This window comes from Haplochromis burtoni, unplaced genomic scaffold (genome assembly GCF_018398535.1).
Source record: "Haplochromis burtoni strain Fernald_Lab_line unplaced genomic scaffold, NCSU_Asbu1 Contig_36, whole genome shotgun sequence".
Taxonomy (NCBI): domain Eukaryota; kingdom Metazoa; phylum Chordata; class Actinopteri; order Cichliformes; family Cichlidae; genus Haplochromis; species Haplochromis burtoni.
This window is the reverse complement of record NW_024582397.1, coordinates 1,529,129-1,543,268: the sequence shown is the minus strand read 5'-3', so window position 1 is coordinate 1,543,268 and position 14,140 is coordinate 1,529,129. Positions and strand designations below refer to the sequence as shown.

General features: G+C 39.3%; 1 protein-coding gene across 1 annotated transcript; it reads left to right on the top strand.

The window, feature by feature from the left end:
- Window positions 1-4,380: 4,380 nt before the first annotated feature.
- Window positions 4,381-6,851, top strand: LOC102314655 (lysophosphatidic acid receptor 6). Its single transcript, XM_005926511.3, has one exon. The coding sequence runs from the start codon at window positions 5,192-5,194 to the stop codon at window positions 6,245-6,247; it is 1,056 nt and encodes a 351-aa protein (XP_005926573.1). The 5' UTR covers window positions 4,381-5,191; the 3' UTR covers window positions 6,248-6,851.
- The last annotated feature ends 7,289 nt before the right edge of the window (window positions 6,852-14,140 follow it).

Genomic DNA, 14,140 nt, shown 5'->3' with positions numbered 1-14,140 from the left:
CCAGTAAGTAGTTGCTATGATATCAACATTTTAAGACACGCACATGCAGTGCACTTTGGCTCTTCATCTCCACCAAGAAGCGGAACAGGCTCATTTTCACTTCTTCCTGCAAGAGAGAGTCTAACATCACATGTGCCTGCGTGTTTCCTGAAGGTATATCTTTAGTACGATATCATCAAGTGAGATTTCATATACCTTCCACAGAATAACAGGATGTGGTCAAAATTAAGATGCCAGACAAGTTGGCAGAATAAAGTATAATAGAATTTGTTGATTTTTTTTTTTATCTTGACACAACTCTACCCGACAGAAAATGTGTTTGAGGACATGCTATGATGAAAGGCAGAGATTCCAGTTCAGTTACTTTATCCCACCTGGTGGCCACGGAACAAATGATATTCAATTTATTTCCGCACGGCTTTGAGGATCACTGTGTTTGTCAGTATGACGATTATTTTGCGTCACGATCCTGCTGCCAAACCACTCATGGAAATTCCAATATCTCATAGGTTCCATCCATGACATTTAAGTTGTGGAATTACTAAAAGGTACTTTTCTTTTTTCATGTGTGTGTATTTGTGTTGAATTAACTTTACACCTTCCAAAGGACTTGTACATCATGTACAATTACTCAACGTGGTTTTGCACAGAATGAGGAAGGACGTGCAACAGCTAACAGTAACTGGCCCTCTGCCATGTACAAATCCTCCTTTACTGAGGCTAAATGCCATTTTAATTTCTGAATTGTTTTGGCATGATATGACCCTCTGATTAGATGAATACCACATGGAATGAAGCGAAGAAAGAAAAGATTTATATAAAAGCAAAAAGTGAAGGACCTCAAAATTGTGCCTTAGTAGATGCCTGCACTTAATATCATTTCCACTACTTACTTTCAGTAGTTCAAAGTAAAGGGTAATCTACAGTTTGTTTACTTTTCCTCTTATAGTCTACTTGGGGCTAAAAAATAAAGCAGTCTCTCCAGTGATGTATTTTGTAAGTGGAATAAGCTGTTGGTTTGATAGAGCTCTTTAACTTGTCACAGGGCTTTTTTTCAATATCAGTTTGTGTGGTTGGTTCATCTACCCACTTTGTTTACATCACAGTTGTAAAATTACACACTTTGTGTACATCAAATCCTTGCTGCAGCAGAATGCTAGCACTTTCTGATAAGTCTTGTGACTTAGCATCTGAGAAACCTGTTTTTAAAAAGAAAGAAAGAAATGCAGGCAGGCCTTTGCCCTAGAAACAACCCAAACACCACTCTGCATACCTATTCAGCCATGCAAAATAGCTTGTTCTATTCAAGCTTGCAATAGAGTTGGTTTTTTTTAACCATGAGCCAAATTAAACGCTGTGGTTTTATCAGCTTCCTCCCAGTAATGGAAGATGGCTATGAAGTTTGCAAATGAATAAAAACGCAGAAAATTGAAAATGGCAAATAAAATCTCTGTGCACTGCTGAGAGTGTTACTTAGTTCATACAATGTCAGGACCCCAGTAATACTGGTTTTTGAATCTCTTTAATACTCGTACTTGCAGTTTTCTTGCATGCAACACTGTTTAGTTAAATTTAGGACATACAGTGATTGCATGTGACGCTGTGCTGGATTCAGCATGTAGCGGTTAATGAAGAGCTGTAGGTTGGTTGATAAACAATCAAGCCTCAAACGCTTTTATATGCAAGTTGTTCACTGTCACTTCATATTCTGCTGCATATTGCATATGTATAAATCTTGACGGTTTGAGATTATAAATTTAGCACTAGAAAGACTGCTAACTTTAAAAAAAAGACATGGGTTACAATGACTTTATTTTTTCAGTACAGTACAGGCCACTGTAAGTTTCAGTGAGGGCAGGGGTTGGTGGGTGGGAAGTACTTGTTTTACAAAGTAGACGAAAGCTTTAGCTGATAAGGCTGCGTGGGGGAGCATGCTGCCCTTCATTCTGCCACAGACCTACTGCAAACTGTGTATTCTAATATCAAAGCTGGCATGGTTCAGCATACGTAGGAAGAAAAAAATTTCCCAAAAAGATGACGATTATGATAATGAAGTTGTAATTACCATATATTTCACTTACATCATGCAGGCACTGGGGAAACTTCTTTCTGGGCGTGCTTTGATCATCCACTTAGCCTGATAAGACATTTGTCTTGAAAAAAAGGTTTTAAAACAGTTTCAAAAAATATGTTTTTAATGTGACAGAATGATTGTGTACTTGTTCAGGTTTGTTGTGCTGGGATGCGTCAGTGGTTTGTGTACATCCACTGCAGTTCTGCTGTGGTTTAACGTACTTGTAGATGGCATCACAGCGTTTGTAAAGTCCCTGTTTCCAGAGAGAGAGTGGAACACAATTAGATGAAAGCCGTTTCACTCTCAGACTAGCCACTCATCAGAATGCGCTCTTGCTGAGACATTAGACATTATTTTCTTTTGGATTGCTCTCTTTTCATCTTGAGGAACTCAGAAACAAAGTTTTGTGGCTTACAAAATGTGTTATTTTAGATATTTTTTAAAGACTTTGAATTAAAATGTGGCCAGGCTTTCTGATTTGGATCATTGTTTTCAATGCATTCTAAAATGATACAGCAATTTAATGATATTTAAACGTCACTGAAGTGAGCCCTAGTCTCTATCTTTTGATTCACACAGACTTTAGGCTTGTGACGTGATGTGATAGACAGTTAAAAAATAAATTCAAGTGGTATTTAATTTTTTATTTTTTTTTTACAACATGTGGTTGTCATTGCTACTCCTGACCACATTATACAACAACAACACGTGTCATAAAACTGCTTTTATTTGAAGACTTGGCCTTGGGGGTGCCAGACAATTTCCTGGCATTGTGAGAAATTTAACAGTCCAGGGATTTCAGGCGCATGTTTTTGTTTAGTGACCACATACTTGCATGTGAAGAGCTTGTTTTTATGTGCTCCATGGAACAACTTTGAGAGGGAAAGACAATAGTACAGGTTTTTCTATTTTCTCGCACATTGCCTTGATCATGTTTGCTTTGTGGTAGGCTGACAAAGAGACGCACGCTGAGCCATAAAACAACCTCTTGTTGGACTATTTTTGGTAGCTCTCAAGTCTAAATTAACCATCTTTGGGTTCTGGGTCATGTTTTTGTCAGTAATATCAGGAAAATGTTATGGTAACAGTAACGAGCGAAGTAGGTTATCTTATCTTTGCCTGAGTGTTTTGAATTACAAAGAGTACATCTGGTAGAAAAACAGTTGCTTGATCTCACAGACAAGCATTTGTTTACTGGCAGGAAAACTAACCAGGTACTCAGTTTCCTATTTGACACAGTAGAAGCCAACACAAATAGACTCAAAGGGTTTATAGTATTTGCTCACCACAGGCCTGATCAAGGGGCTGAGAACTCTTTTAAGTTGCCTGAAAACAGTTCTAAACTGCACATTCCCCCCGTACTAAGCTACTTCATTCACAACACATACCCCAATGTTTTTTACTGACTGCCAAGGAGAGAGTTACTGCAAAAGGATAGCCAGAATGCCCCAAGAAGAGAAGGTTGTGTCCATGGAGTGACAGGGGCAGGAGAAAAAAACCCTGCTGAACAGAAGGAGAGCTTTCTGTTCGTCCTCATTACTAATGTCCTTTTGAAAATTAAAATCGGTTCTTCAGCAGAAGCTTTAGCTGCCCACACAGGTCGTCACAAACAAGAAGAAGACAGCTGAATTTTCCCATACTTTCTGTCAGATGAGTGGAGACCCTGTGGGGTTTCAGAGAACTTCTCAGGCACTTTTGGCCTCCTGCTGTTATTAACAGCTTAACTAATGAGGGGAAAAATAATAAAATCAAGCCTTTTTAAAATGAAAAAGTATATTAGCAGTAAAGTGTTACAATAACAAAAGTAATAGCTCTTATTAAGCTAAAAAAAAAGTGTTTCCAACATCCCAACTCAATTTCAAAGTAGGTAGTGATGAGAGGAGGTGAAGTGCAGTATTTTTAGCTGTAGACATGTTGTAGCCTATGTTGTACAGCGTGACATATTTTATTATCCAAACATGTAACCCATTTGTAGAAAGCAAATATTTTACCTATTTTTCTTGTCTCAATAGATGAAAATTGTTATGTGCTTTTACAAAAACAAATATTCAGCAATTACAAGTTTAAAATTTTACTGAAAAACGGGTCAAGAGAAAAACTTGAACCTTTTCTTTTAAATGTATTTCAGTGATCTGTGTTTCAAATTCTGTGACAGTATTTTAGAGTAACTATGAGCTCATTTTTTAAATTAAGTTTCCTCTTGATGCACTTCTGTTTATGTGGTTGACTGTAAAAGCAGACAAAGGAGTAGGAGGACCAGAGGCAGTGGGAGGAGTTACTACAGCTTCTCTCTCTTCTACCCAAACTGCAAAAAACTGCCGGGTACAAAGGAGTAGTCGAGCCTGAGTGGTGTGATGAGTGGTGAGCAAAAGACCCCGAGGCTGTATGAACAGGAGTGAGAGAGATACTGGTTGAGCAACTAGGTTAGTAAAACAAAGAAGGGAAAGGAAAGAGAAACTGAGGGCAGACAGAAGACAAAAACACATTGAATTGTCACGCTGAGAGCTCTGCTTGGAAAGAACCATGGTCATTTGTGGTCATGACCATGTGGGAGATGGAAAGCTTATGACGACTTCACTGATTCGGAGCTGAGAAGAACAAAACCACAAGGCTGGGTTTTGACAAAGAACAAGAATCCTGCCATGAGGTCACTTCTCTAATGGACCTGAATGTGGATTTCCCATTTCTCTCTTTGTGGATTGAGCAGCTCGTGATTATTTGGGACCTTGAGAGCGAAAAGGTGGCACATTCATGTGACTGATTTATCTGAGTAAGTAAAGCTAGCCCTCTAACTTGTGGGGTGCTGTCTGGCCGAGAGACAGGGCAGGGGGAGGGGAAGACACTCCAGCCTGGATCTCTGTCCTCTGGGAGGGGTCTTTTCAACTGAGGTAACTCCCGAAATAACATCCAGAAAAGGGAGGGAAACATGCAGCAATATGCACCGCCGTGTTGAACAAAAAAAAAAAAAGTTGCTCTAATGGATTGAGTATCTCTCAGTACTGAACTGTTCTCTTCTTCATAATTCATTCATGGTCAGTTGATCGTGCTGGAAATACCTTTCCCTGAAGAGCTATTGCATAACAAACACTTCCCATCCCTGCAAACTTAAAACTGATAATGATAATGTACAACAACTCTTCAATATCCAACTCATGCATCAAGAATGATGGGTTCAAATATCCACTATACAGTACGGTCTTCAGCATTGTATTTGTTGTTGGACTCATCACCAACGTTGTGGCCATCTATATATTCTCCTGCTCTCTGAAAATGAGGAATGAGACCACAACCTACATGATAAACTTGGTATTGTCTGACCTTCTGTTTGTCTTCACCCTGCCGCTACGGGTCTTCTATTTCATCAACCAGAACTGGCCTTTTGGAGGGATTCTCTGTAAATTGTCTGTGTCACTTTTCTACACCAACATGTATGGCAGTATTCTCTTCCTCACCTGCATTAGCGTGGACAGGTTTTTGGCCATTGTGCACCCCTTTCGCTCAAGGACGCTCAGGACCAAGCGCAATGCTAAAATAGTATGTGTTGGTGTATGGGTGCTGGTGCTTTCAGGCAGTATCCCCACAGGATTCTTGTTGGATACCACCTCAAATGAAAAAGGAAATGCCACTTACTGCTTTGAGAATTTCTCATCCAAGCAGTGGAAATCATCCCTCTCTAAAGTGGTGATTTTCATAGAGACAGTAGGCTTCCTCATCCCCTTGCTACTCAACGTATTTTGCTCCATCATGGTGTTACAGACTCTGCGCCGTCCCCAAACTATCAGCCGTGGTGGGAACATGAACAAGAAAAAGATCCTGCGTATGATAATCGTGCACCTTACTATTTTCTGTTTTTGTTTCATCCCCTACAATGTAAACCTGGTTTTCTACGCTCTAGTCCGTACTAAAATTTTAGGAGGCTGTTATGAGGAGTCGGTGGTTCGAACCATCTATCCAGTAGCCCTCTGCATTGCTGTATCCAACTGCTGCTTTGATCCCATTGTTTATTACTTCACCTCAGAGACCATTCAGAATAGCTTCAAGAGGAAGTCTCAGACCACTTGTAAATATGACAGCAAGTTCTCTGAGGCTCTGCACTCAGAATCCACCACCAATCTGCAGTGTAGTCTAAGTCATCTAAAAGCTAAAGTCTTTCACGGTGAGTCTTCAGTGTGAAAATGGGGTCGCTACGTCCAGGGTAAAAGATAAAACTCATCCATCCATTTAAAAAAAAAGACAGATCTGATTTTTTGTTGTTTTTTTGTTTCGTTGAGCGCTTTATCTGTTTTAGTCTCAGGGCAAATGTCCGGATCTGGTCTTCACAGCCTCTGTTTTGCAGTATTAACATATGAACTTTTTCACAACTGTGGTTTTAATGTTACTACTTTCTAATTTTCATTTCCTGTGGAGTGAAATGTAATTATGTAAAGCACAATTAAAGTTGTCTATGATGTTTAAGGGAAAGTGATCACTGAACAGCAGGACAGTTATGAAACTGACTGCTTCATATGCTTGTGCGTTTGTACATTTCCGTGGTAAGTTGTGGTGCTAACTTTAGACTGTTATCTATTTAATTAACATAAAGGTATATCAAGCTATAAATGTGCAGGGCTTTTTTTTTTAAAATGTACAGATAGATCACATAAGCGCCCTGTTGTGTTTGGCTGGTATTTCATGTTTGGACTCGATGTCTTTAATGACCTTAAATGCACTGACTGAGTTCCTCATGCTGCACTCATGCCACAGCAATGAATAAAAGTTATGTAATACCTAAAACAAATGATTGCATCTGAAACTTTTTGTCATTTGAATCAACAACATGCTCTTAATGCTAAAATTTCTGTGGTTTGTATTGTTAAACGTGGCAGCTCCGGAATATACAAATATGTTACTGGCACATTACACGCTTATTTGCATTTAACTGTCGTGACATCGGACTTCCAGTTCCAGTTCCAGTGGTGACTAAAAAGTTAAAAACTGTTGTAGCATCCTGCACTAAGCAAAACAGAACAAAACCTCTTGTTGCTAAAAATGTTTCGAGGATTAGTCTTGCACGCAAAGAAGTTGTACAATTGTGGAAGCAGAAAGTCTTTTGGAGATCGGTAAAAAGAAGAAGTGTTTTTGTTGCTAACTGACAAAAACATACTCTTAAAATTTGTCACCAAACAACTTGTAAAAGAAATACAAGGAAATGTTGTATCAAGAAGCATTAAGAACATCAAAGCTTGTGTGTGCCATAATGATCAATGTTTAAACACTGTAAGAGGATCAACAGGGGTTCAACGAATGCCATTTAGGCTTTTTCAAAGTTAAATAGAGATTACATTTTATCATCTTGGAACATTTTATTTTCCTCATCTACAAGGGCACAAAGTGACTATAATACAACCCAGAGGTCTGCCACAGAATCGTGCAATTTGTACAGTGAATCAGGATGTCTTTGTTCAACATGAGATTACATTTCTACCAGCCAGGCAGCATAACAAATAATCGCTCACACATTTGTGTAAATACAAAGCCTGTGAAATATTTTTCACACATGCTCACTCTTGCTGTGAGCAACTGCACCGATGATAAGACATGAGCGAGGAGCACGCACAGCATGTGAGAACAGCCAGCACACAGCCCCCTAACTTTATTGACATAGCCTGAATTTGAAGGTCAGTCGACTGCACTTTATTTATACGCCCCATACCCCATCTCTGCTTTTGAGGCCATGTGACTGAGTCAAGGCCAGGATTAAAAACCTGGGATGTTCTGAAGACAAACAAGTATCTACGCAGAAGGCCGTCATCATGAACACATGACCACATGCTTACTGAGCAACATTGTAACAGTCAAAAAACCACAACGGCACGTTATGGATCTGTCACTGTGCGTGACTGTATAAGGTTGTGTAATTAGCTAATGCACTCTAACCATCAGGTTTTCACAGCACTTGATAGACGAAGCAAAGGTCAGCACAGATAGAACAGTGATGTAGGAAGCCATACAGGAAGTCACATATTTAAACCTGATTTAAACGTCTCATATTTTTATAAGCATACATTTTGCACATTGCTTCACACCTTTGTCTTTCTGTATCAGTGACTGGTGCAACTTGCCATTTTATTGAAAATTTCTAAGCATGCTGCTTAATCTCATGGGTTGTGTATAAGAAAAAAGTCAAACGCCGGTGCAAAGTCACTGTGTCAGGGATTAAACCCCTCACATGATCCCAGCAGGATCCTCTCCACAGCAGTTATCTAATCAGCTTGACCTCTCCTTCCCAGCAGGCTGCAGGATGAGAAAACACAGACACGGCACTGCTTGTCAACACAAACTGTTCAGGATTGCTCTGGTAATTTTGCATGGGAGCATTCATCAAAGCATACTGCAGTGTGACCTGTGAGAGTTTCTTATGCCATTGATGCAAAGATAATGCATCAATAGCAGTACCGCTGAGTCTTAGACTGTAACGTGCAAAGAAAGTTTGACAAGTTTTCACATTTACCATAAAGTAGAGATACCATAATGTAAACAAGTAATTTAGGACTAGTGGTATCATCCAAGGTCATACAAAACAGCAACAATGTTTGGGCTGTTGTACTGCCTGCATCAGGGTCATTACAGTTAATGTCAAACTGCAAGTCTTAGTAGAGACAAAAACGAGTCTGGATCTACACTTTAGCTTTAGGTTCATGTTCCCATGTGAGAAATCCAACTGTTTTTAAAATAATCCTCTGAAGGGGCTGTGTTGATGTTCTCTCAGTCTGTTTTGAGAGTCATTTCTGCTCGGACACCTACAGAGGCTTCACTGTGTGTATGTGTGTGTGTGTGCTTTTTGGGTGGGGTTGTAGTGAGATTTGGGTGAAGTTGTCACATGACAGTGACTAAATGGATGTGAGGAAAGAGGGTCTCTGTTGAGGATCATCAGCCGTTTTCCCCCCTGCATGTCTTACAGGAAACATTTAAAAAGGAAGTCGCTGTCGTGATATGGACACTGCCTGTTGTATCTACTCCAGTTTCCCACAATTCTCTCTGAATCAGCCTCATATACCATATATATCATATTTTATATTTTCAAACTCATCTTGGTTTGCTTTTTTTCTTGGAAAATTGGCATTATCATCATTATAAGAGAAGGTGGGGTGGGCACCAGGCTACTTGTCTTCAAGGCATTTTTCCTGCCTGGGAAGGAGACGGTAATAAAAAGCAAAGTTATAGCTAATGAGTTGCCAGGATGTGGTTTGAAAAAAAGAATGTTACTCATAACTACACAAGAACTTCACTCACTTATCTAAAATCAGAAGCAGCACTTAACTAATAACCAAATGTGGAATGAGTACAGTGTGTGCAGGGAGGCAGGCAAGCAGGCTAAATAACCAGACAGAAATTATCTTCCTTCACTCTCTTGTCACCTTGGACTATAAACAGGCGTTATCAACCCTTGGAGGAGTTCTGTGTCCAAATCAGCTTTTGGTTGAATAATGTCTTGGCAGTAACGTCTTGGGAATGAAACAAAGCATGACCAGCATGTTGATAAAACACTCCCTTCGTCAGGGTACCATGGTGTCTAGCAAAACATGCAGCTCAAATAGCATTTGGCTCATTAGGGGAGGAAAGTTCATTCTGGTCTCCCGTATATTTCAGGAATGAAGGCAGGAAATTAAATAGAGACAATTCGACTGGATTTAACTGAAAGCGTGTGTACAAGTCACATCACTGTTCTTGTCTTTAATGACTGCATGAGTCTACCTCTAGGAATGAACACAGCCTGTTGCAGCTTGTTTTGCATTAGTACAGGTGGCAGGAACCCTGATGCAAGATGATTCATGGACAACAAAACTCTATTGCTCAAACTGGGAAAACCATGCCAGGAGGTTTGGGAGAATACGAAAGGGTTAGCAAATTCTGTTACTACATTTCTTTACTTTTTTGTTTCTATGTGTGGCAAGATACTGGTGGAAGTATGATGGTCCCTTAAAAAATGTTGAAATACATTAGAAATGAAGCCACAGTTCAATTTCCTGTAAGACCAGAAGCAAGTCCCAGCAGGACAAGAGACATTTTTGGGAAGGGTTAACATTCTGACAAAATCCTTGCAAAATCACCTGGAAATTCCTGTAAACATTAAATCACTTGCTTAGACTGGTTGGTGACAATCAAGTATTTCATAGTTTGGGCTGACAGATTAATATCTTGGACACACCCTACTGCCTCTAAAGCTCAGTAAAGTTTGTCCCTTTCCCATGCATACAGTGCACATACATGTAAGCTGTAACAAAACATTCAATTTTCAGCCTTTGTGTCTTAAGCCTGATCTAACATGGTGTTACAGTGTCTTTGAGAATGATAAACAAGACATTAACACTGGGTGTGTTCTGCTTGATGGGATAAGTTTGGGTTTCCTTTGCTGGAAGACCTTCCCCTGGTGACTTCTGGGGGCACGGGCAATGTCTGATCAGTCAGTGTAAAGGCATTAATCCCCACCTACAGCTTCTAACCAAAGGAAACTGCTTACTGTTGCAACTGACTATCTTGTGCGAGAAAGTAAAGGTCACTGGGCCATGCCACACACAAGACTGTATAGCAATAATGTGCACTTAAAGACATTCAAAATGATTTCATGTCGTTATTGAATCCTTTTTTTTAACTGTTGCAAACTATAATTTTCTGTTAGAAAAATCAAAGTTTTCCTAAAGCATTACAATTTAAAAAAATAATAGTAGCTCTGTCCTTTTAAATTCTGTCAGTGAAGTGAAGCAACCTCTGCGGTTCACGAATAAAGCAAGCAATCACATACAAGAAACTTTAGTTCCTCAGCCTACTATTTGAGGAAGTCACTTACTGAGTGACTGCACATATGCCCAAATTTAGAGCAGACATAAAACAAATTTTCATTATTCAGGTGGCCTGCTAAGCGACAGGTGCACGCTAACTAGGTATTTAGCTGTCTGCTAGGCTTCACCTCAGCTTATTCATTAGAGTTATTGGCACTAATTAGCAGGTATCTGGAGCACATCTGTGCCGTGCATCCATGTATTCTATGGATGCAACTTACTAATCAGCTTGCAAACTTGGCACACTGTACTCTCATTGCAAAACTGGAAGTCTAAGTTAAAAAAAAACAAAACAGCCCACAAACCTATGGGTGATGTCATTTGTTCATCATGTGCATCTTTCATTTCCTTTAATCTTCTGTATGTATACTTATCAGCACATTATTGAATTTCATAGTACATTCTATAGATTGAACATATATTGGTTTATTTAGCTTTTTGTAGTAACATGTTTATTTAGTTTGGAACATTTTTTTAAGAAGCATATGGTTACTTTTTTTTTCACAAGTTTGTGAAATTGAGAGCCCTGCTATACACTAACAGCTGTGGTAAGAAGATTGCATGTGCTCATCACTGGTGTGAATGTCCTAATATCTGTGAGTTTTTTAAAAAATAAATTGTTTGTGGTTTGGTGTATGTTGCCCAGGCTCATAGAAAACAGGTCTGGTTTGAATCCGGCATCAAGCTGGCACTGCTGACTGACTGGTGTCATGGCAGGGTGTATGTCAACCAGATGTGGGCCAGGTCTGGCAATGATGGCACTATTTATGTTCCTATTTTCTTATTTTAGTTAGAAGACTCAAATGCCATGTTGCAATACTATAATGATATGGTAGCCAACGTTTCAAATGCTGCTCCAGTCTGCATGTCAAGAGTGTGAATGTGTATGAATGTAGTTAGGAAGCACTCAGTTTAGAGAAAGTGTGTGATTGGGTGAATATGGCATGTTATATAGAGCACTTTGAGTAATCCGGGAGAGTAAAAAAGCGCTATATAAGAATTCAGCCATTCACTGTCTGAACAGAGTTTCGTCATGTTTATTTTGCACTATTATGTTCCGGCACATGTTGTTATTACATGACTTGATTAAGGTACAAACTAGGCTGACATCTGGGTCCAGAGCTGAAACTGTTCTGGGCCAGCACAGGGCCACCAGTGTGTCTGCAACTGGCCCGTGGCTGCACACAACTTACACATGGCCCACATACCGCAAAGAATGACGGCCCTTTGGTGGCCCAGATCTGGTTTGCCAGAGGTAGTCCACACATGGGCCAGTACAGGACCACCAGTGTGTCTGCAACTGTCCTTGTGCTGGCCCATGTGTGGGCCACCTCTGGCAAACCAGATCTGGGCCACTAAAGGGCCCACATTCTTTGCAGTATGTGGGCCTTTAGTAAGCACATTGTGTGGGCCAGATCTGGGCCATACCAATTTTGTTATGTGGTTCAGTCCATGAGAGGACTCAAAATTCTAAACAGAGCTGCAAAAAGGAGATGATCTGCAAAAGTTATACTGACCTGAAATCCACCATGAACTTTTACACCTTAGTTCCATTACGCACATGACACTGCTATTATCAATAGCCCTGCAAATACCTCAGTAGGCATTCTCGAAACACATCCCTGTAGCTCATTCCCCAGTACATCCACACATAAAAGCTGACACTGACAGGTCAACTTTGAGGTCACCGTGTTCCACATAAGGAATTTCCCCAGAGCCTCTCAGAGCACACAATACCTTCCCTCTCTTCCTCAGCAGAATTTAGTGTGCTGGAGCCACAGAAAATCACTATTCAATTCCACATTTAGCTGAACTGTATTGCTAAATTTAATTACTAAGAATTGCTACAGTTCTTAGTAAGATCCTGTTAGGTTTATTGTTTACGTGTTGGAGTTATTTTTTTTATTTTATTATTATTATTATTTTTAGCAATGATTCATTTGTCATACAAAAACATTTCAAGTTCCTCATCAAATTTAGCATGGAAAGCTTAAAATACAGCTTCCACACCCTTTTTAGCTGCGATCTTGCGGAGACAACAGATATTCTGACTTCAGATTGTGAAAATTAGGCTCATTGATCTTGCTGAGGTTATCGTCATTGCTTCAGAAACATGAGACAGATGAGACGAAAATAATTCCAGCGGTCACAATAGTGACCTGAAGCATTATAATGCGCACGATCATTTCTGCTTGTTGTACATTTCCACTGCACGAGTAGCCTAGTCTGAGTTTTTCTTTAGCTTCTTCATTGCTGGCTTATATCATTTGAATAAAGTAAATTGTCTATGGAAATGGGTGGAGACTGAAGAAATACACAAGAAAACCTGAAACATTGAAACATTCTTGTTATGCATCTCAACCACTATTTTTAAGCAAATCCTCACACAGAACAGTACATTCTTATTGTAAAACATTTGCTCTGATGCAAACACTACTCAAGCAATGTGTCACCAAAGTTACATGACTGATAAAAGAGATTAGCCATTAACTGTCTTTCTTTACCAATTTGTGCAGGAGATTGCACTATTCTAAACTTACATAACACACATTGACACAATCAAAGCAACGAATGTTTCACTTCACACGAAGTGCTTTCATACTTGAATGGATTTGTTTGACACATTAAACCAACTTTAGTTTTTCTTAGCTAACAAAACTTTTATGTGAAAGCCAACCCAAAGCTTATTTAAAGGTAAATGAAAATTGTTACCTATAGTCAGATGAATGCACATTCTTAAGCTAAGCTTAAGATGTTTTAGCTAAAACTGTGTATGTCACCACCAGCTAGCATTATATGGAAATCATTCTGACTTCAGATTCAACCTCAAGCTTTATTAATGTTTCATGTAAAGACTTGTGAACTGTTGGGACAAGCTATTTGAATCAGTATGATTTGTGTCTTTGCAGTTCATGAAATGAACAAAAACACTAAATACCAGAGGCTGCAATCTTGCTGATGATGCTGCAATTACTGCTGTTTTTCCCTTTTTAAGCTATCCCTGTGAACTGCAGACTTAACTATGAAGAAAACACAAATATGATTCAAATCCATTGTTGATCACAGTGATTCTATCACTATGATTAATGAGAGTATCTTAGTTGTGTCAGTAATTTGTATAATATTCATTTTTTAAAGTCCAGTAGTGTATGAGAATCTATGGGAATCAGTTGTTTTTCATGCCTGAAGAAATGTTTGTATTTTTCTCATTCATCTAATTCAGTGTCAAACATATAGGTCTGAGGCC

Bases quoted from the DNA above. Each gene is read 5' to 3' on its own strand.
- LOC102314655 (XM_005926511.3), top strand. From the start codon at position 5,192: ATGATAATGTACAACAACTCTTCAATATCCAACTCATGCATCAAGAAT.